At 47.6% G+C, this 21606-nt stretch overlaps 2 protein-coding genes across 3 annotated transcripts in view; one reads left to right on the forward strand and one right to left on the reverse strand.

Annotated features, from left to right (window-relative positions):
- Nucleotides 1–19287, reverse strand: part of Cadm3 (cell adhesion molecule 3) — a 31691-nt gene extending 12404 nt beyond the window's left edge. Inside the window, exons 1-2 of one of the 2 annotated variants that reach the window (XM_005339393.5) lie at nucleotides 19031–19287; nucleotides 631–732 (exon numbers count right to left, since the gene is read on the reverse strand). In XM_005339393.5, the coding sequence (XP_005339450.1) occupies nucleotides 631–732; nucleotides 19031–19112 (184 nt within the window). In that variant the 5' untranslated portion in view covers nucleotides 19113–19287. The remainder of the gene's footprint in view (nucleotides 1–630; nucleotides 733–19030) is intronic. The other variant, XM_005339394.4, reaches the window with a different exon arrangement.
- Nucleotides 2081–21606, forward strand: part of Aim2 (absent in melanoma 2) — a 146326-nt gene continuing 126800 nt past the window's right edge. The window contains exon 1 of the mRNA XM_040287253.2: nucleotides 2081–2496. The gene's annotated coding sequence lies outside the window, so the exon portion shown is untranslated. The remainder of the gene's footprint in view (nucleotides 2497–21606) is intronic.

The raw sequence follows: 21606 nt of genomic DNA on the forward strand, positions 1-21606 counted from the left end.
TGGAATCTAATTACTTCATTGTACAGGCAGTGAGGAAATGGAGGTGAAATGACTTTCTAAGGTCACTCTAATTCTAGATGGGACTGGAACTCTACAGTCTGTCTCTCTTTTTATTGGATTGCTTCTCAAAGTAACTATTTAACTTGAGAAATAAAACTATGATTTTGAGATTAGCTTGCCAGTGACTGAGCCGGCTGAGTAAATTTGCAAGTGATATATTCTTAAAACCTCTCCGTGAAAGGTTTGAGAAACCTTTGATTTACCACAGCCACAGAACAATTTTTTAGCTAGTAATCCCTTTGTCTCCGGCTCCTTTTGATCATCCTTGATTGGATCTTCCCAGCACCTCTCTATTCTGAGTAACCTATTTCTCTGGAATCATTTTATTTTTGGAAAGAGGTGTAGGGGTACCGAGGTCTCTGTACTGGAGTGAGGGAAGAAGGAGGAGCAGGTGCACGTGAACTTGCTGGTGCAGAACTAAGAACTAAATGTCAAATGGGAAGGAGGAAAAAGTTGTGTGGTAATGAGGGGGGTGGTGAGGACATGGTGTGCAGGCAAGATGAGTGGCGGATGATGTGAGGATGAGCCAGGGATCCGAGGGACGTTGACATGAGGGGCCTGGATTCTCACCTTGACTGGCCAGCATGTCAGGGCTGCTCCAGACTGTGGAGCTGATGGGCTCGTCGAGTGGAGCCAGAGTTCCCAGCTCCAAATCCTGCTCCTGCCAGTAGCCTGGGGAGAGAATCTCCATCAAGGATGAGCCCTGCATATACTGCTACAGTTTGGGTCTATACTTTCATTGTGGGGATGCGGGAGAAGCTAGGCCCCTACGGAAAGGAGGCTCAGCAGGATACCTAAGAGAAAGGAGAGACATTAACTAGAGGCCTGAAAAAAGGAAGTGATTTCTCCTTTGACAGGGTAAATTAGAGGAGGATGCTACGTCTTATCACATGCTAGAGGCAAAGAGATCTTAAGGATCACCGGGTCCATCCAGTTCTTCCATTTCACAGATAAGGACAGTGAAGCCCAGAGAGACTATAAGTGGGTTGGTGGAGGGCAGTACAGAAACATGATAGATAACCAGAGATTTTTCAGTTCTTATGCAGGATTTTTTTTTTTTTTTTTTTTTTTGCTGCACCATATTATCTACCAAAATAACGGCAGGTTTAATAATTAGAAGACACTTCCACATTTAATCCTTTGACTAAATCTGTAAAATAAGTACCCTGGCATGATTCCTGTTTGGGAAGCATAACCAATGACTTGCCTAAGGTCCTACAAATTAGAACAAAGACTGGAGATTAAACGTCCAGATTCCAAATACAAAGCTCTATTGGTTTCAAAGGGAGACGCTCATTATCTCCGAGTTCAAGGTCAAAGGTTGAAAAAGCCCCAACGTGCCTTGCCAGATTGTCACCTCTTGTGGGGTGCTGAGTCTTAAGTTTTCCTTTTGGGCCTTCCGCCCCCCCCCCCCCCCCCCTTGCTCAGGCACGACACAACTCCTTTCTTCTTCCTCCTGGGCCTGAGTCACTCTCTTCTTCCTCACAGGCAGCTCCTAAACCTGTGTGTGTTGGGTACAGAAGTGTGGCGGGCCTGCTTCTCCAACCCAGACCGAACAGGCACAGGGACAAAGAAACTGGCCCCGCGAAATCCTTTCAGGATCTCCCGCCAGAGAGCCCCGAAGTAGCCAATCACGTGCCTAAACCCTCCGTGAGGTCACCGGCTGCTGAGCAGAGCCTGGGGTGGCCGCTCCTCCCTGGCCGGCCCAGGAGTCCCCGGGAGAACTTCACCAGTGGACCCTGCGCTGCGCTCCTGAGCCAGCGGGGGACCCGCAGCCGGGCGCGGGCGCGGGGGGCCAAAGGACAAGAAAGGAGCGCTGGGACCCAGGCAGGGCAGGTGGGTGGGTAGAGACCAAAGTAAGAAGTGGGGCCGAGGCTCTGGGTTCCCGGGAAAGAAACGGGGACCAGGATCAGGGAGACAATTGTTGAACCAGAAGAAAAGGGAAAGAGGGGGAGGGGGGACAGGGGGGAGGGGAAAGAAGAGAGGGGGAAAAGAGGGGGCAGGGGAGAGGGGTGGGAGTCAGGAAGGAAGGGTGAGTACCAGGGAGTCTTGCATCAGAAAGGGCTCTAAGAGAGAGCTTTAGAGGTCCACTGCCTCCGTGGAGGCAGCTCCCCTTTCCCGGACATCTCCCAGGAAATTTGAAAAATTGCTCTGTTCTGCCCAACTGGGGAGAGGGAGAAACCAGAAGCCTGTTAACAGGTAGCAAGTAGCAAGAAACCAGAAGCCTGTTAACAGGTAGCAAGTAGCAAGCAGTGGGCAGGGGAGGGAGTTGAGGGCTGCCCTCCTGAGAGGCCAAAAAAGGTGGGGAGGAAAGGAGGAAAAGGGGCCAGAGAAGGGTCCAGGGCTGTCAAGTCTAGCAGAGAGGCAGTCCCTGGATGCCCAGCCTTTGCCGTGCTTCTTTCTCTGGACATCAAGAATGGAGGAAACTTGAAGTCGGTGAGTGTCTCCTATTATTTTCCAGGTTGTGTGTCTGGGTGTGCCTTATCAACACACAGTAGAAAACCAAATGGGTTGTACAAAGGTGTAGGATGGTGGAGGGACAGAGAGAAGCCAGAGAGGGGGGTCTCTGCTCAGTCTCACAGTACTGGTACCCAGTGCACAAAATCAGCACCAAGCAGTGCACTTGCTCAGTTGAGCAGAGGAAATAGCCATCTTAGGGGACTTTCAGTTTGCAGAGTGGATTTTTCAACCATGAATTCCATTAATCTTGAAACAGTTCTAGAGATAGGTGGCCATCTTTAAGATGAAGTCCAGAGAGTATCTAAGGTGCACCCAAAGAGCATACCTCTTATGAATCCTTTCCCTGGTGGTGCTCCTCCCCAAAACTTTTTGAACAACTCCTGTTTCGGCGTATTGCATTGTGATGGACTTATTTAGCTCCCATTCTCCTCTGCTAAATTTTGAGCTGGTTAAGAGCCGGAGCCTCACCTTTTTCCTATTTGATCTTTAGCACTTAGCCCATCGTGGGCTGTCAGTACATTTAATTGGCTCTGGTAATGCGTTCAGCTACAGTTGGTCTTGTGCTAGGTGTACTGTTAATCGGGCAGAGTATGCACTGTGTCCTACAGCTTGGCTGTAGTCTTCGTTCTCCTGATTCTTCTCTCATCAGTGTTTTTTTTTTTTTTCCAGCATTCTGCTCATGTGCTTTTCTCCTTGTTTATATTTCTTTGATCCCTCCCCTCTTCCTGCATTTTGTTGTCACTGGTTTTGTCTGCATAGGAAGAATAAATGCAATGGTGATGTGTGTCATTCAAACCACCCGGAGTTGTCCAGATGAGGGGAATGGTGGCAAACACCTAAAATAAATGGCATATTTGGGATATTTATGATATATATCGCCTCTGTAGGTTTGCAGAGAACTCACGTGTTTTAAGAATGCTTAAGAGGTGACTGGGATTCCCTCCCCCCCTCCACCCCCCCTCCCCCCGCTGCGGGTGACATGTTTCTCTCTAGTACTAAAAGGTACTTATGATCTCATGTCTTCTCTTGAGAATTGTCTGTTTATGTGTCCAAAAGTTTCCTTGCCGTTTTTATGAAACTGTAGACCTGTACTGATAAATTCTGAATGGTCACTCCCCTGGGAGTGAATGAGTGACTGTAATGCCATCAACAGAAGCATGGATAAGTAGCAGAAATTAAAAGCTGGTTTATGAAAGGCTTGCATCTTCTTTGGTTTCAGATTTTATCAGTCATTTATGACATCATCATGATTTCCCTCAAAGAATTCAGATTGGACGGGAAGGGAGACCAGGAGTGTTCTGAAAGGGAGTTATGGACTTTGAAGTGGAATTAGTAAGAATTCTGCTCAAGGACCTTGGAAGGAGCTTCTGTCACATAAGTCAGACAATTGAGACCACACAACCATTACTGAAGGAAGGCCCTTGCTGTTTGGGTAGAACAATGGATGGATGAAAAGACTGGTTAAGAGCAGGAGCCTTACCTTCAGTCACATTGGTCACGTTTTATATGCTTAGAAACCTCCACTGACTCTCCAGATAACATCAGATGTGCTAAGCTGGCCTTCAAGGTCCTTTAACAGTCTGAGGTCAAATGCCTTTCAATTTTGTCTTTTCTCCACTAAACTCATCCCATATTCCAGGCGTACGAGCTATTTAGAATTTCATTTGCTCACCTGTGTCTATTCCCCTTTCTGTAATAACTTGGTTGCTGATGCTCTGCATCACATGTCTAAACCCTGTCTCTCCTTAAAGCCTACTGTTTGTAAGCACCTGTTTCAAGAAGCCGTCCCTGTTGGTCACACATGAGGATAATGTCACATTTCTCTCAGTTACAACACTTTATCTGCTTTTCTTAAATGATGAATCATTTTTCACTTTGTGCTTCACATTTAGCTTCCCTCCTAAATTATAAAATTTCTACAAGCAGGGTTGATATCTGATTCATCTTTGTACCCAATACTGACCCCATACATAGAGCATATTGCATATAGCAGGTGCTCGATAGATATCTAATTATTAAATGAATCAGATGCTGAACATCTACTATTGTGAGACATAGGCTCAAAATCTGTCCAGACCCAACAGAATAAGAAACATCAGGCCAAGGAGAGGGGAGACCTCCTGGAAATGGAAGCTCTAGAAATATACAAGATAGAGGGACTTCACATTTATCAATACTTTCTGTATGTCAAGATTCCAGTAAGTTGCTCCATATACTGTATTCCAGACAAGATTTTTTTTTTGTGTGTGTGTGTGTGTGTGTGGGGTACTGAACCCAGGGGTGCTTTACCACTGAGCTACATCCCCAGCCCTTTTTATTTTGAGACAGGGTCTCACTGAGTTTCCCAGACTGTCCTTGAACTTGCAATCCTCCTGCCTCAGCTTCTCAAGTAGCTGGGATTATAGGCATGCATCACTGTATATATGCTTTTTAAAATTGTTTTAATATTTATTTTTCAGTTTTCGGCAGACACAACATCTTTATTTTATTTTTATATGGTGCTGAGGATCAAACCCAGTGCCCCGCACATGCCAGGCGAGCACCTTACCGCTTGAGCCACATCCCCAGCCTCACACTGTATATGCTTTTAATAAGAAGCATTATCATGCACATGTTAGAGCTCAGTTAAAGGAAACTTGTCCATATAATTCATCTAATAGGGGTTGGGATGTGATGGACTTTGAACTTAGTTTTCACTGACCACACAGCCCAGGCTTTCTGCATCTTTTCACTGGATAGACTGTTCTCCTTTGCAGAATTATGTGTTTTGTGTGTGTGGTGGTCTGTTAGAGATAAAAGGGGAAAGATCCCTTTTTTGTGTTGCCTTCCGGGAACGGCTCCCCTAAACCCTATTCGTGATGCTCACCTGCGGTATGATAAGAACAGCACAGCAAGTTGGAAAGAGCTGCTTCTGTTGGCGGTGATGCTATGATTGGTGCCCACTGAATCACATTTTCAACTATATTTCTGCATTGTTCACTGTACCTTTGGTCCTCTTTCTTGTACCCCTTCCGTGATTCACGATGTGGGATTTTTAGTTAATCAAGCAACAGACATGTTTAATTAAAACTAACCAAATCTTTTCATGTTGTTGTAGCATTGTAGCACTTATGCTAAAAACGAAAAGATTATCTTCTTGTTTGCCTTCAGTTGCTTTGGGGCTTCTTGATTCTCGTCTTGTTTACCCATGGGTTCTGGTATCTTTAGGATTCTCAGCATTTTAAAGGACAAAGTAGCCCTTTCACCCACTGGTTTCCTTCTGATTGATTGTTCATATTAAGAGCAGCAGAGGTGGGAATTGGAGACTTACTAATGTGCTTCTTTAAAGCATACATTGACACCTATGATTCAGCTCTTCACTGCAAGCGCAGGACCTCACACATAGTAAGTGCTCAATAAATATTTATTGAATAAATAAATGAGTGACTCAAATGAATAAAAATGTATTATGTCTCCAATTTAAGTGACTCTAGGAGGGAAGTCTATGATAGTCTGCCAGTGTAATATCCTTGATTGCTTGGTTTATGTATCTTTCCTGCCCTGTGTGTTTGGAGAGCTACAGTGCCTGGGCCCTAGGGCTGTAAACAGGGTGCATATTAGGGATGGCAGGACCAGGGGGCAGGAGCCATCCTGCATAAATGCTGATGGTCTTACCAGTGCTTGGGGCCGGAGCCCCACTTCCCTGAAGGTAGAGAAAACCTGCTCCCTGAGTAGGAGTTGATGGGGATGATGATGATGGTGGTGATGACTCAGCATTTCTCTAGCTCCAGAGTTAAAAATACTGCTCCTCCCAGCCTACTTGTTATTCCTCACGACTACCATGACAGGTGGGTGGAGGAGTGTTATCTCCAAGGCAAACACATATTGGGGGCTGTGGCCCAGAATACTGAAGGGACCCACTTTTAGAAGGGTGTAGCCACCATTATTAGGAAGCTCACTGCTAGGCTGCTTGACCAGAGGCTCCCACTCCTAATTTCTCTCCCACTCCAGCGTCTTCGTGAATTCTTACGTGTGTTTGGGTTGTACATGGAAAGGAATGGCCCTGGTAAAATCAGGCTTACAGCTCGACTCCTGGGGCTTTGCTTTATGCTTGGAGCCACAATTCTGTTTGGCAGACAGCGGCTGATGGTGCATCTGGAGGAAATGGAACCCATCTGAAAGCCCCCGATTTGATAACTCTAAGATATGGGGGAGTCATTTTGACTTTAAAGCAAAAAAAAAAAAAAATTTCCCTTCTTCCCACAAAAAAAACCAACAAGAAACAAAACCTACCCTGATGATAAAGGACTCTCTTGACACTTCATTTCTGATAGTTACTCTGTGTAGCCATGATTACATCACATTTGCTGAAGTCACTGTCTTGGACTTGAGGTTGGCCTGTGTTCCAAAATATTCCCTCCTTCATTCCCCCATTCCCCTCTAATTTGGCCTGCCCTCCCCTATATTTGCTATTCCCTCATATCCGTGATATTCCAGCATGGTCAGGTGGAAGCTAGGCCCTAAGAGGTGGCCCAGGGTGTCTTCAGGGGCCTTCTGTGTTTTTAGGTGTCGGGTGTATGTTCCTTCTTTTCTGTTGCGCTTCAGGGATGAGCCTTGGTCAGCCCACGGGCAGCAGCAGAATGTCCTCAAGGATCTCCTTCCCTGAGTTCTGACACGCTCCAGCTAGCAGGCACTTAGAACTTCCCAGCTGAGTCTTCCCTGCTGCGGGAGCCTCCCTCCCTGATCTGGGCCTGGGGATTCTTGCTCCCTGCTGCTCTTTCTGACCAGGCTACCCTGCTCCTCCTTGCTCCTCCCTCTATTATGTCTGCTGCTGTCTGGTTTCTCCACCTGGAGCCTTGTTTATCAAGGAGTCTCTTGGGCCCCCTGTGCCTGCTGCCTCCTGGCTTTGCTGTGCTCTCTCCTAGGACGCATGCCAGATAGAATGGAAATAGGTGGTAAATGGGGGTGGGGACAGAATCTTCTCTCTTGCAAGTTTCTAGCATGTGGGCGAACCCCTCAACCTGGTAAAGCTTAGACCAGACATCTAGGATTTATAGACCTAGAGGTCTCACACCATTAGGTTATCCAAGAGATTTAGGGTCTGGAGGGACTCAGCCTGGGCTTCAACAGATTTTATAGTGCACTTCGCAGAGATCTTTTGGTTCTGCCCACCCCCCCCCCCAGGTTGAAAATGAAAGGTTTTTATTTCCTGGGTTTGTAATGGTGTGCGATTGGGTGAGGAGAGACTCTCTGGGGTAGTTTGGTTAGCTTGTTGTGGTGGGCGTGAGGGTGGGGTTAAAATTAAAAAAAAAAAAAAAACAACACTTATTTTTCTGTTAACTCTTGGTTCTTATTAAAAATATGGCTGGGGATACAGCTCAGTGGCTGAGCACTTGCCTAGCATATGTGCAGCCTTGGTTTCTCTAGTACTAAAAAAAAAAAAAAGAAACAAAAACAAACCCAAAAAACTCCAAAACAAAAACCAAACCAAACCAAACCAAACAAAACAAAAGCCCAAAACACATCACTTACTCAAAAATTTTCCATAGCCAAATGTTAAGAATAAAGTATCAAACTTATTTATTTATTTCATGTATTTCCTAAAGGACTGCAGTCAATTTGTATATCTGGTCATTTTCTACCGACTCCTAATGGCCAGAGGTGGTTTTTATTCTTATGATCTTTGATTCAACCAGAAAGGATGGAACTCATGCCCTTTCTGACTCTTTATTGCCCAAATTCAATAATTCTTTTCCTCTTTCTGTTACACCTCATTCTACCTAAAATAGTTTCCCCTCTATGATTTTTTAGAAGTATAGGCTTTTAGAGTTGTTTAGACCCTAAGTGGTATTCACTCTGACCCTCCCGTGTGTGTGTGTGTGTGTGTGTGTGTGTGTGTGTGTGTGTGTGTGTGTGTTGGTTTAGGCAGTGTTGAGGATTGGAGCCAGGGCCTTGCACATACTACCACTGCACCACATCCCCCAGCTCAGCCTTCTCATTTGAACAATGAGGAACCAAGGCTCAGAGAAGTTTAGGAGCTCAAGCGTGGCCACACCAGCAGTCAGTGGGAGCTGTGGTTATAACCCCAGTCTCCTGAGCCTGTTGTCATTTTACAGCAGGATCCTTGTGGACTAGCTTACTCAAGGCTTACGTGACTGATACGTGTGATTTCACACCCAGTGACATTCACCCTCCCTACTTCCCTGTCTCCCCTTAATGGTAGCGAGGAACCCCAGGACCCTAAACCTCAAGGAAACGAAATCTACTAAATATGAGGTTGGTTGGAGAATCTGGGGGCCAGGGGGAGAGGAGGAAAGAGTTCCTGAAGATGCAGCAGATGGAATCTTTACAAATTTCAGGCCTTCCTGGCATGTTCTAGTTCCCAAAAAAGAGGAGGCTGAAGGGCAGAAGCTACGGACATGTCCTTAGGAGCTAAAAGGAGTGACTCTGAGGTTGTGTGTGTGTGTGTGTGTGTGTGTTGTGTACGTGTACCTGTGCACATATCTGCCTGCGTGCACGGGCACTGTTGAGTGCCATGGCCATGCAGAATTGAAGTGGGAGACAGGGGCTAGAAGAGATGAGAGAGAAAAAGCAGAGGAACATGTCCTATTCTTGAGCTCAAGAGAAAAAAAATCTGGAGGCAGAAGTGGGCTTGTGGTAGGCTGGGGGTGGGGGGGCCCTCAGAGACTTAGTTAAGATTCCGAGGCGCAGAGGCTGGCAAGTGGGTGGCAGGGAAGGAGGTGGGGACAGCTGTTGCTTTGATTTGCTCTTGAGTCAGTGTTCTCGGTGCATTAGCACTGGGAGGGAGCCCTGGGCTGGCCCCCAACCCAAACAAGCCCCTCTGCCGCCAATATTGACTCGTAACAAGGAGAACTGCAGTCAGGTGGAAAGGGAGGGGGGATCTGATCCCCAAAGCGCCCCTTTCTTGGCTTAGCTCCTTCCTTCTAGGGCTGGGCCGTGTGGAGGTGGAGGAGCATCTAGCGGTTCTGCGCTGAGAGGCCGTGAGGGTGGGAGGGGGCAAGGCACAAGGGAGGGCGGAGTGAGGACTTATGGAGAGCTGGCTCTGTGCAGGTACTGACTCTTGTTGGGAAGATGACAGCTCTGAGCCATTTTCGGAGCGTCTGTTTACCCCATCTCCTCATTTCCTTCCCACCATGATCACACACTTCAGAAATCAGGATGGGTCTGACTTGGGCTCTGCATTCTAATACAGCTGAGTCAAGGGGTTGGACGCTGAGTTCTTAGATACCCTGTTAAACTGAATGCAAGGGGAGATTTTGTACCCTTTCCTTGAATTTGCCCTGCTTTCACACATATGTAATAGAACCAGGGGGGAAAAATCCCCCATCTGAAGAAAGTATTTGGGAAAAGATCCATTTAACTCCGTGGAAGGGCCTGGCTAGCTCCCTGGGCCTCAGGACCTGTCTGAATACACCAGTGGATTCCTTTCCCGAACGGTCTCCATCTCACTCTCCTCTGAGTTTTATGCTTTGCTGCAGATATTTTAGGATGATGTCTTGGTGCGTTGGGCTAACAATGCTTTGAAAAAGTTTAATTTGTTAGAAGGCAGGCAAGAAAGCATTTATCTCTGCTGGTTCTGATCTTTCCGACTTGTTTTTACTGCTTGCCTTCACCGGGTGATCAGAGTCAGGGTGCGGATGACAGGTTCGGGGCAACGGTTAGGAGCATTACATGAAGAAAAATGTGTTCTGCTCTACCCACCCACACGACTCCTGTTTCCCCGATTTCCCCAAGCCTCACCGAGATCTAGTCTCCCCTCCCCTCCATTCTTTTCACTTAAAAACTAAACAAAACCAAACTGTATTTCTAAAACAGCGGCACGTAGTTCACACGAGCCTTACTTTGTGCCTTCCTGGGAATTGAACTCTCCCCTGAAACAGACAACATTCCTCCAAGTCTACAGATCTCACAATCCCCCAAATGGCAAAGAATACTGTTTTGACAGAAATATATCTTCCGCGCTTCTTAAACCTTCACTGAGTGTCTCATCTTTGATGTGGATATACGCTCATTTTTGCTCTCTTAAGACGCATGCGTTCTCCAACCTGCTTACTCTTTTCCTCCAACACACATAAAAATGCACTGTGATTCTCATCATCCATATCTCTGTTTTTATTCTTTTTTTTTCTGACATAAACTCACAAGCTTTTATTATGACCCAGATACAGAGCCCTTTTCACATGCCCATATTAATCAGAAACCCTTACTTCCAGAAAACCATATGGCTTACACTCAGAGATTCTCCCCAAAGCAGAATTTAGGCTCTTTCTTCTGTTCAGACTCCCCAGGAGAGGGCCAAATCCTCTCCTCCCCAGGGCTGAGGCTCAGTCCATCTGTCACTGACATTGGACTCCAGGGCTTGGAAACCAAAAAAGAGTTGGCATTAAACAGCAGTTGAGGATAAATGAAAATATGAGAGACTCAGGGACTTAGTGATGGTGTTTTTGTTTGTTTGTTTGTTTGTTATATTTGGGTGAGATTATAGGATAGAGATTGGAGGGGAAACATATAATGTATGTTTGGAAAGATTTCATTCTTAAGAAATGAAAGAACTAATGAGTGCCCTTGTCCCACTGTAATTTTTTTTTTTTTTTTTGCATTTTGCTGGGTGACAAATGGTTAGGAGCAGATGGTAAAACTGGCCCCTCGCTTTATAATAACGGAAGAACTTGGCCGCAGGCTCTTTCAAGACTGAACATGATGATAGATCCCTAGCTACCTGTCATTGATGTACTTATTAGAGTCTTGCTGGGTTTCCAAGAAGTATCAGATACTTAAGTCAGAGACTCAATAAACGAGTTCACCTTCAGGAGCTTTTTACCCACCCTGTCTGAGGCTTTGGCTGGAATTCTAGATTCAGAATTGGAAGCAAAGAGCCAGGGCCTTTGAGGAGATGAAAAATAAACACGCGAAACAAGAAACGGCATATTCCCAGTGAAATCCAATATGGGAAGCACTAGTTCTCCATCTTACCTTGCCCATATTTGGGAGTCTATGACGGAAAGGGGAGAGACAGGTCATGGCCATCCTAGGGATGAATGGCATCGGCCTTCGTTTCTTTCTCTTTTCTCTTTTCCCTAGGGCAAGGTGATGCTCCTGACTTTCTTGACCCTGAGCTGGGAGTAAATGAGCTAAAGGTGCTTATAATTAGCAATCAATACACAATTAGTATAAGTCTAGCTGGGGTGGGGGGAAGGGAAAAGAAATCCTTAGGGCATACCGTATTTTAATTCTTTTAAATATTATTTAGCTTTCTTCTCCTTCTCCTGTAGACCCCCCCCCCCCGCACGAGAAAGGGAGAAAGAGAGATGAGAGGGTTAAAGAATCCCAGAGATAAAAGAGTTCACACAGTGGGATGATGTATATATTTAAAAATATGTTGGACTCCCTTCATTTGAGTGTTTCCTGAGACGTGTCTGTTCTTTGTGAGAACTGGGTCTTAGGGAGATGAGTAGGTGCCAGATACTCCAGCTGTTACTGTAACCCCCGTTCTGCCTTCCTGAAGGCTTACTCATAGAGATAAATCACTCCTATTACCTGTCCTTGAGGATGAAACTTCTCCTTGATTCAAATGAGGGAAGGAAGGAGGGGCTCTAGAAATTTATTCTGGAAGCCTGCTCCCCTGCCTAGATTTTGCTGTAGGTCATTCCTCAGGATAACTACTATATAAACTATCATGCAGAAATTGACATGGGTCAGTGAGCATTTAGGAAAAGAGGAACTTGTAGAATTCTGATGTGATGTGGGGAACCGCCTGGCTGGTCTAAGACGGACAGGGGCTGAGCATTCTCGGCGCTCTGCCATACGTTACGTCATCAGCTTACTGGCAGATGCTCTCAAAGAGTAGCAAAGTCCAGTTTAAAGATGTGTATACTGAAATCTGGGTGTGGTGGTGCATGCCTGGAATCCCAGCAGCTGGGGAGGCTGAGGCAGGAGGATGGCATGTTCAAAGCCAGAATTAGTAACCCAGAGAGGTCCTAAGCAACTTAGCAAGACCCTGTTTCAAAAAAACAAAACAAAACAAACAAACAAACAAAAAACAGGCTATGGATTTGGCTCAGTGGTTATGCGCCCCTGGGTTTGATCCCCAGTACTGAAAGAAAAAAAAAATGTCTATTGAGATTACTGCCAAGGACCTAGATTTTGGGTTGGAAAACTTCAGGCCATTTAGTTCTGTGCCAGATGGTTATAAAAGTGGGGGAAATGAGTCAGGGTTTTGATATTTGTTTTCTGTGTCTCTCATATATTGGATTCCTCTATTATCCATTTGGAAAACCCATTATTACATATTGTCTTTGCATTTGCTAAGGTTGAGGGGAAAGGGAAAATAAGTACCATGTCAGAACACTTAGAGTGATTGTCAGGCTCAGAGTGCTGGTGAGAGGTGCATGCTCATGAACCCAGTAGGACTCATTTTGCATTCCACATCTGGGGTGTACACATACTGTTCATATATGAGAAATAATGTAGTTCTGTTTTTAATCTATGAGTCCAGATATAGGAAAACATTTAGTTGTTTGGAGGCCATCTGAGGTCACCGTTGATTCCAGTTTCTTGAGAATCTCAAAATACAGTTTTTTTTTAAACATGAGAACTACTTGCTCTTTTATAATCTCCTACAGTTGATTAAAAAAAATGGTCACAAAAACTCACCAGCTCTATATCTAAGGGATTGGTTTCTCCTGGAGCAGCTCAGGAACCACAACTAAAATCATGTGTGATTGAATGGTTATAAGAACTCACCCGATCTGTAGCTCAGGGTTTGGTTCCCCTTGGAGCAGCTCAGGGACCACAATCAAGAGTGTGTCTGTGGTCGGGGTGGGAGGGAGATTCTAGCCCTGTTCTGAGAGCTGCACTATGGAGAGTAAAGAGAATATGAAGCTTGGAGGTAGAGCAGGACCATGGAGAGCAACGAGAAGAGCCTGAAGTGTCACTGTCAGTGGCTAGCACCATGGAGAGCTCAAAGCACAGGTAGTTTGTTCCACTGAGAACAGAGGAACTGGGATCATAGGTTAGGGCAGCCAGCTGTCATGTACGCAGACCTTGAACAGATATCAGGGTTTCTGTGAGGACCATGCTACACCACTGCCTGTTCTCAAAGACCTCCTGAAATACTTTATTTGAACCTGCCAGATATATATCCAAAAGATTGTACTAAAACATAGGGTATACCACCAGACTTAGTTTATGAACACATGACGGAGTTTATAATTATGTCAAATACCTAGGCGTTAGTAATGATGGTGCGGGTTTTACTTTGCAAGAACTTACTATGAATAAAGTTTGGCTTATCTTATAATAAAGGAAACAGTCCAGAGTTTGGCTTATCTTCTAATGAAGGAAAATAGTCCAGAGACCGACCCTGTGAGAAACCAGGACATGAGGAAGCCAAAAATGTGATGTTATGAGATGTTATCAGAATGCCTGGCACCCCAAGCTGCTAGAAATAGCCCATACTAGATACATATGGAGAAGAGGTATGGGGTCATGCCTCTTAAGAAGAGTATTGTCCTCCAGACTTAGAGACCTCCATGTTAGTTGGGAAAGTTGGTCACTTTCTTTCAACCCTAAGGGAAATTTTATTCAAGGAATAAGTGATTCTTTCTTCCATACTTGCTTCTTCAGTGAGAAGTGTGTAGTTTTACTGAGCCTCTGTTTTGTGAAACTTAACAGCTTCAGATGTTCATGACTCTTGAGAGTTTGGCTTCTTATTACTAGAAGGGATGGGTTTGTCATGCATAATAGAATTGGATTGGATTTTTACTTGCATAGTTATGAGCCCCGAGTATCAGCTGGTCTGACTTTGTAACGAATCACCACTGCTGTTGATCTTAGAGGTAGAGATGTGTCTTTGGGCCTAGAGACTTATTCTTCTTTGCTTTACAATGACATGGAGTATTTATTCTTAATTTGAGCTCTTAGAGACCTGTTTCTTTTCCTAATGGCTTGCTTCTCCAGGCTCTCTTTTTGATGGCTCTCTGTCTTTCTCTTAGGAGCATTCCCATGAGGATTGCTATTCTCAGAGCTTATGGGTGGACCTCTGGGACATGACCCCATACAGGAAACGAAATGTTCCAGTATATTGGCCTATAGCCACTGGTTAAACAGGAAATATGAAATTGTAAAATTAAAAATAAAAGAAGATATAATTACCCAAGCTTTCTAATGCCCTGGATTTTTTTCATTTCACTAGTCAGCAAGGAGTTGGTTTCAGTCCACAGCTTGCTTTTCAAAGAGAATCTGGAACCTAGATTGCCATCCTTAGATGAGGTTCCACTGACTGAGAATTAAATAACAAAAAGGGATGGCTGAGCTAGTAGACAGTTTCTTCCATTTTATCTCTCTGGTGATAACTATGAAGATAGTTTTCCTAGCAGGTGACTTAAGGAAAAACAGCTTTTGATCCCATAATACACATTGTTTGAATTACCAGAAAGTAGTTGACAGCAGCAAGGAGTACCAAAATAAAAATCTAAAGATTTACGGAGCAATGGCACGACTACACAGTCTGCTGTTTCAAAGTGACCAGAACACCAAAAAGATGCCATCTGTGGAATCTTATGGCTGCAGAACTATGAGTCACCCTCTCTAAGTGAATACTGAATATCCCAAACAAGACACTCTTGAAATTAGATCTGGACCTCCTTTCTTCTCCAGTTGGAAAAGGAAAGGAAGGAAGCCTAAGGGTCTAAACCGGGCTCCTTCCCTACTCTCAGCCTCAGGCAGAGGATTTTTGAATTGCAACCCAGGTTGTTCCTTGAGGATTCTAAGAGGGCGGGAAGCCAAGGGGGAAGGCAGCAAGGGCTACAGGTCTTACTTCTCTGTTTCAACAAGAATCGTTCTCCTTTGATCTGTTTTGCTTGTTTGAGAAGGAGTTTCACTGAAAGAACCACAGGCCTAGAGAAAACTACTGAAACCAGCCATGCTGCCAGACCCAGGGAGAGCTGAGGATACAGCGTTTGGCATGACTGCTGGGAAGGCTGTTGATAGTCCATGGATTGGGCTCCACATCAGACAGCCTGGTTCTTCATGGAATTCACTAAACTGTACTCTATCATCATTTCTCTGTGACGGTCTCAGCTTTCCTGTGCCAGAAGATGCCTGCGTCTTAAGGGAGAGCAGATCCTTCCTACTAGCTGCCACTGGGAAGAGAACAGGAACAGAAGCAGAACAGTTATCACTGCAGCTAGACCAGAAACTGGAAGGAATAGCTCTGCCAAGCAGATCCGTGGGCAGCAGTGGAGTGAAGGCCCGCTGGACTTCTGGAGCACATTGGGCACAATCTTCACACTGGGCAGATGGCCAGGGGGCTAGAGAATAGATGGCAGTGGACAGAAGGTCACTGGGAAGGAAAAAGACTTTCAGGTATGGGACAGTGAAGCACAAGGTTAAATTGCTATAACCTGGCCTGAAACAAAACAAGGCCGTCCGTCCATCTGTCTCTCTGCTAGGTCAAATCAGAGTGCTGAGCATACTGGGGAAGGAAGAATCCAAAGGAGGCTGGTCACAATGTTGAATGTCAAGCTGGGCACCAGAGCTGACCGCATTGGCATTGTACAATCCTAGGCCTTACATCCCTCAAACCTGGAGTTGCCAACTTCTGCCAATACCAGTGGAGAAACATAAGAAGGAGGGACAGGTGGCAAAATTCTGAGCTTTTAGCCAGAGCGCTAATGGCCAGGTTCAGGTATCAGTTCCTTGCCTTTTCCTGAATCTCCATCCCTCTTTCACCTTAGCAAGCTTAAAAAATTCATGCTGTACTCTGGGGAGCTATCTATCCCAGCAGTCCATGCAGTTTGTTTTCCTTATTCTAAATGCAAATAGCCACCCACCCACAACACCCCTGACCATTCAAAAGCATTAGGATATTAGGGCGTTTTAAACCTTCACAACCACATCTCTCCTCGTTTGGGTCAAACATTACCCATTAAGATATGTACTTCCTTGTCCCACGCCCAGGGCCTCCAGGACAACTCAGGGGTATGAGACACACCTCCTACATGATACTGGTCAGAATGACCTTCAGGACTGCTATCTGTGAGCATTCAATCCATGCACCTACCTCCCACCATCACAGCTGGCCTACTCAGATCCAGAACCTCAGGGGCAGAGTTACTTAAAGATGGAAGATCTTGTGGTTATGTCTCATACATCAGTATATCCCGAGATACTGCCCACTGGACAGATGCCCACTTTCTGTAGACCTGATGCTTTACAAGCCAAAACCATGCACAATGTGACTTTTCTTTGGAAAAGGACCCCATCTCCCATCTCCCTACCTCCCACCTCTTCCCTTAGAAAGTCCCCATTCAGAAGTTTCTGCCTTCCACTCTTTGCCTCAAGCCACTGCTCTGAGGATTATTTCTGAATTTGAGAATCAAGCATTTCTGTTTCTCTCAACTCTCAACCTGAGTAGGGAGGGGCTGGGTGCCCAAGTTGAGGACCAAGAAAGAATAGTGCAGTTGATGAAGGAAGACTGGGCTAGTGCACAGATTTACTCTAGTCTCTAACATTTATACCCTGAAGTAGAAGAGCTTCAGGCTTTGGGGAGGACATCAGTTCCCACTGCCAAACAGTGACAGTTTGGGTGACACTTGTCCCCTTTAACTCAGTAAGCAGGAAGGGAAGGCCAGGGGCTGCAGCTGAAAGTCCAGGCCCAGGAGGAGGGTCATTATTGAGGCACACACAGCCAGCAGCCTCTCTTTGCCTTGCACTTAGCCTGCTCTCTCCCCCAGGACTCTGCTCACCTCCTCTGTGACTAGGGTCATCAGAACAGTTCTCTGGAGATGGGGATTCCATGGAGGGGAGAGGAGAGGCTCCTGTCTCTGTGGTGACTGGGCAGGAACTCCCCTCAGGGAGTCTGATGAGTAGAGGGTGGAAGAGGTCAGCCAGTCTTCTGTAGGGAGGAGGGGATCCCCAGGGTCTCCATACCAGGGGAAGCTCTTGCACTATGATGGAGACAGGGCTGGGGGAGGAGGTCAGGCAAGGTGGAGCTATAATTCCTCCAGCACCCTGGCTCCTCGCCTGTTTTCCTCCGGATGAAATTCTCTACATCATCCTCTCCACTTTCAATCCCTCCCCTCTCCACCCCGCCCCGCCCTGTGCCCATCCTTGCTGGCCACTGGGTCCAAAGCCCAGGAGCCGCCTCCCCTTTTCTCCTCCCCTGCGGTTCTTCTGTTTTTCCTTGGCATCTGGCCGGGCAGAGCCGCCCTCCCCCCCAGCTCTCCTCACTTCTCTTTGCTCCGCAGAGGTCCTGTTCCCTCTTCTCCTCCCCCACAAGCCCACCTCTGACCGAGGCGGAGGAGAGTGGAGGAGGATACATTCCTGTAGTCCCTTCACAGCCCGCCCTCCCTCCTCTGGGGACTTGAGGCTCGGAGCTGAGGCTCCCTTCCTGCTCTCCCTACAAAGTGCCCCCATGCCACCCCATTAACCATCAGCAGCCTTTAAGAAGGCTGAGGTGCCCCCACAGCGCTGACCTACATAGCCTGGCCCTGGGCGGGAGGGGCTCTTCCCCAAGTCCCCTCACCCCTGGCCCCGCCTCTTTTCTCCCCTGACTCCCTTCCTTCCTCCTTCTACCTTTGCAAACCAAAGGTTTGAGTTGTAGACTTGGGTAACGGAGCTAGGTACCACCTACCCCACCCCGAATTGGGGGAAATCAGTGTTCAGCCCAGGAAAGCTTTAGATTTTTCCATGTGTCTTCCTCCCCAAACATCTTGATCCTTCCTTCTGCCCAACCTCCCCCTCCACCTTCTTCCCCCTCTCCTGTCTGGGCGTCTTTTTCCGATTCTGCCACCGCTAGGGATACAGCCAAACTGGGGCCCCCTCCGCCCTGTGTTGTTGTTTTGCTCCAAGGAGAAGCCCCCCTTCCCTGGCCCACGCCCCCCTCGGCAGCCTCACCCAGGCCCCCTTCCCTGCCCACTCGGAGCTCGCCCGCGGGTGGTGGTGGTGGTGGGGGGGGGACGGGCGGGGGAGCAGAAATGTTTGCACACAGCAGTTTGGGGGATGGCTCTGGTCACCCAACCCCTACCGACATACATACACAAACAGCCGACACACGCCCTGACTGAAACGGCGACAAATCTCACTCCGCCCCCAACACACACCGACACAGACATACACACAGATACTGACACAGAAACGCAAAACCAGACACCAACACAGACGCGCACACCCAGACACACACACACACACACACACACACACGCACACACGGACATCAACACCTCCAGACCCCGGGCTGCTCCTCATAGACATCAACCCCGAGGAGATGCAAACCCCGGGCGCATACGCAGATGACACCCACTCGACGGTGTACACGGGAGGGTGCACACGCCGGCACACCCCACGGTCCTCGGAGACAGGGATGCTCCGAGACAGACACCAGGGTATTACAGCGGCTGGCGACTTCAACCCCCCCCCCGGTTCCAAACAAAGCCAACAGGCTCCCACTCCGAACCCGGGCTTCGGGTCAGTCCCCACCTCCCCTGGCGCCGCCCCCTCCCTCACTCACCGTCCTGGGAGAGGTTGGCCCCGCCGGGCGCCCAGCAGCAGGCGAGGAGCAGGAGCAGGGCCAGGGCGGAGGGGGCCCCCATCGCGCTTCCCGGCCGGCTCCCTGGCTGGGCGCTGGCGATCGTGGGTCTCCAGGGACTGGGGCTGGGGAGGGGGCCGACAACGTCGCTGGCCGAAAGGGCGCCCCCCGAGCCGCTTCCAAGCCCGGGGCCGAGGCGGGGACCGGGAGGGAGCCGGCGCTGCTGCAGTCGCGGGGATTAAATAGGGCGCTCGGAGCAAACCATTCGGTTGGAGGTGGAGGGGGGGTGACGGGGGGCTGGGCTGGTCGCGGGGGGGCCAGGCTGCCGCATTCCCCATTCCCCCCGCCTCCCACACCCCCTCCGTGCATTGGTGGTGCCTTCCATCTTCTCCCTGCTCGGGCGTGGAGCAGAGGGAGGGAGCTGGCTCAGTAGTGGGACCCCGGGCACGCACCCCTCTTAGTCTTGGGGTGGAGGGAGGGGAGTCAGGCAGGGCGGTGGGCCAGCTGGCGGGAGCGGCCACTGCAGGCCTGGGCAAGGGCGTGCCCACTAGCCTGAGGTCCTCCAGCCCCGCCTTCTCCTTTCGCACTGGGGATCCCCCCAAATCCCGGGCTCCCCCTATCTATACCGTGCCCAGGGTTAACTCTCCCTTGTGGGTAACTAGTTACCATCCCCATTCTCCTAAACACAAACATCCCTTGTTCTTACCCAGGAGCTTCTAGTTATTTGTTCAGCAACAATTTGTGGCCCCAGCTCCAAAAACATCTTCTGGGAGATTCCCAGGCCATGGGTGTCAACGTCTCCTACAAATGCCAGTCAAGGAAATTACGTTCCAAAAAACATGATTTCATCTCAGACTGTCGTCCAACAAAGCAGCATAAACCAACTCAGTATTTTCTCCCTTAACTCTATTATACCCCTTTATTCCCAGCCCTTGCCCTCAGTGTTTTTCTTCTTTCTTAATCTTTCAGAAGATCTGTTGATCCTTCTCAAGTTTTAGTTAGTGAGATGCCTGCGTGAATGTCTGATCCACAGACCCTCTTAAGGACCCAGTGCATCTGTGACTAATGCAGCTCTTGTCCCCTAGACCAGAGACAAGATGAATGAGAGAGGCAGGGTGTTTGCACTTGCTCATGCTCCAAGAGTCCCGAGTCCCTGGTGTTTGCTGTTCTTTGTGAGAGAGGATCTCTAGAGGAGTTTTGGTACATCTTAGAAAAAGTGTCTGTCTGAGCTAGTTTTGTTGAAACTTAGCTTTTGGGAGTTAAATTTCTAAGTTTTAGGATCCTGGAATCAAATAATTTCAGGTATGTTAAGAGTTCTTAGAAAATATCTGATCTAACTCCTAAAGTATACTGGGATAACAGAGACCCCGAAGGAGGTTAACTGACCTATTCGGGGTTAAGCTGAGAGTTAATAAAAGATGCAGGTGCTGGCTAGGATATGGAACAATATGTTATTACACTGTCTTCCAATCCTGTGAGGCCAGGATTTTGTCCCTAGATGAGGGATTCGGGTGCCTGTTTTCCAACTCCCGGATCAGTTCTCTTTCAGTGCTGATCACTGTGCCTCCTTGTGCTCATCTTTAATGTTTGAGTAGTCTTTCCTTTTCCAAGATAAGGTATGTTAACTTTCTGTGATGTAGTTAATGCCTCTGTCATACCAGAACTCAGAGTCAAGGATGTAGAAAGCACTTTGTAACCAGTAAAGTCCAATCTATATAAAGGACTGTCAATGAGGGAGAAGCAGACAGGGAATATTCTCTGGATAGTCAGGATGCAGCTCTCCTGTCTTTCTCTTGCTGTTTCTAGAGCATATGGTTTCTGGAGAACATCTCTGCCTGCCTCTGCAACATTTCTTGAGTGCTTAGGTAGTTGTTATTATTTCTTGCAGGATGAACTTGCCTGACTTGATTGACTCAGTGACTTCGAGCTATTCTGCCTCCCTGGGTTTCTGGGCCACATTGGAGTCTCTGAGAAGTGAAGATGGAGGAGGTGGTATTGTAGGGGTATGCAGAGATCTGGGTGCTAAAGAAATAGGCTGGGAGGGGGGCATGGGGAGAGAAAAGGGGAAGGTCAGATTTTTCTAACAGAGGTGGGACCAGGTTGGCAGGAGGTTTAGTCCTTGAGACAGAGGGGAGAGAGAGAGAGAGAGAGAGAGAGAGAGAGAGAGAGAGAGAGAGAGAGAGAGAGAATGGGGGGTGGGGTTACAGAAGGAATCAGCTTCAGTGGGAGAGGATCCAGCTGTTCTAGTTAAAGGCTCCCAATGCGTAAAGAAGGTTGTCTTTGGAGCTGGAAGAAAACTTAGAGATCATCTAAGTGGGCTTAAGAGAGGGGACAGGGTAATGGGGGTGGGGGTGAGAGTGGAGTTGAGTGAGAAGGAGAGGGGAGGATGTGGGATTAAGTCCCTGGGTCCTCTAATTAATTGCCTTTTCCATCTGCTGCTCCTTAGTGATCTCCTTCTGCCTGTCCCTCCTTAATTCTCTGATGGCTGCGGGTCGGGGCCCCACCCTTTACTGTAAAGGCACGGGATGAGTACCAAGGGTGGGAGAAAGGAAGGAAGC

This window comes from Ictidomys tridecemlineatus, chromosome 11 (assembly GCF_052094955.1).
Source record: "Ictidomys tridecemlineatus isolate mIctTri1 chromosome 11, mIctTri1.hap1, whole genome shotgun sequence".
Taxonomy (NCBI): domain Eukaryota; kingdom Metazoa; phylum Chordata; class Mammalia; order Rodentia; family Sciuridae; genus Ictidomys; species Ictidomys tridecemlineatus.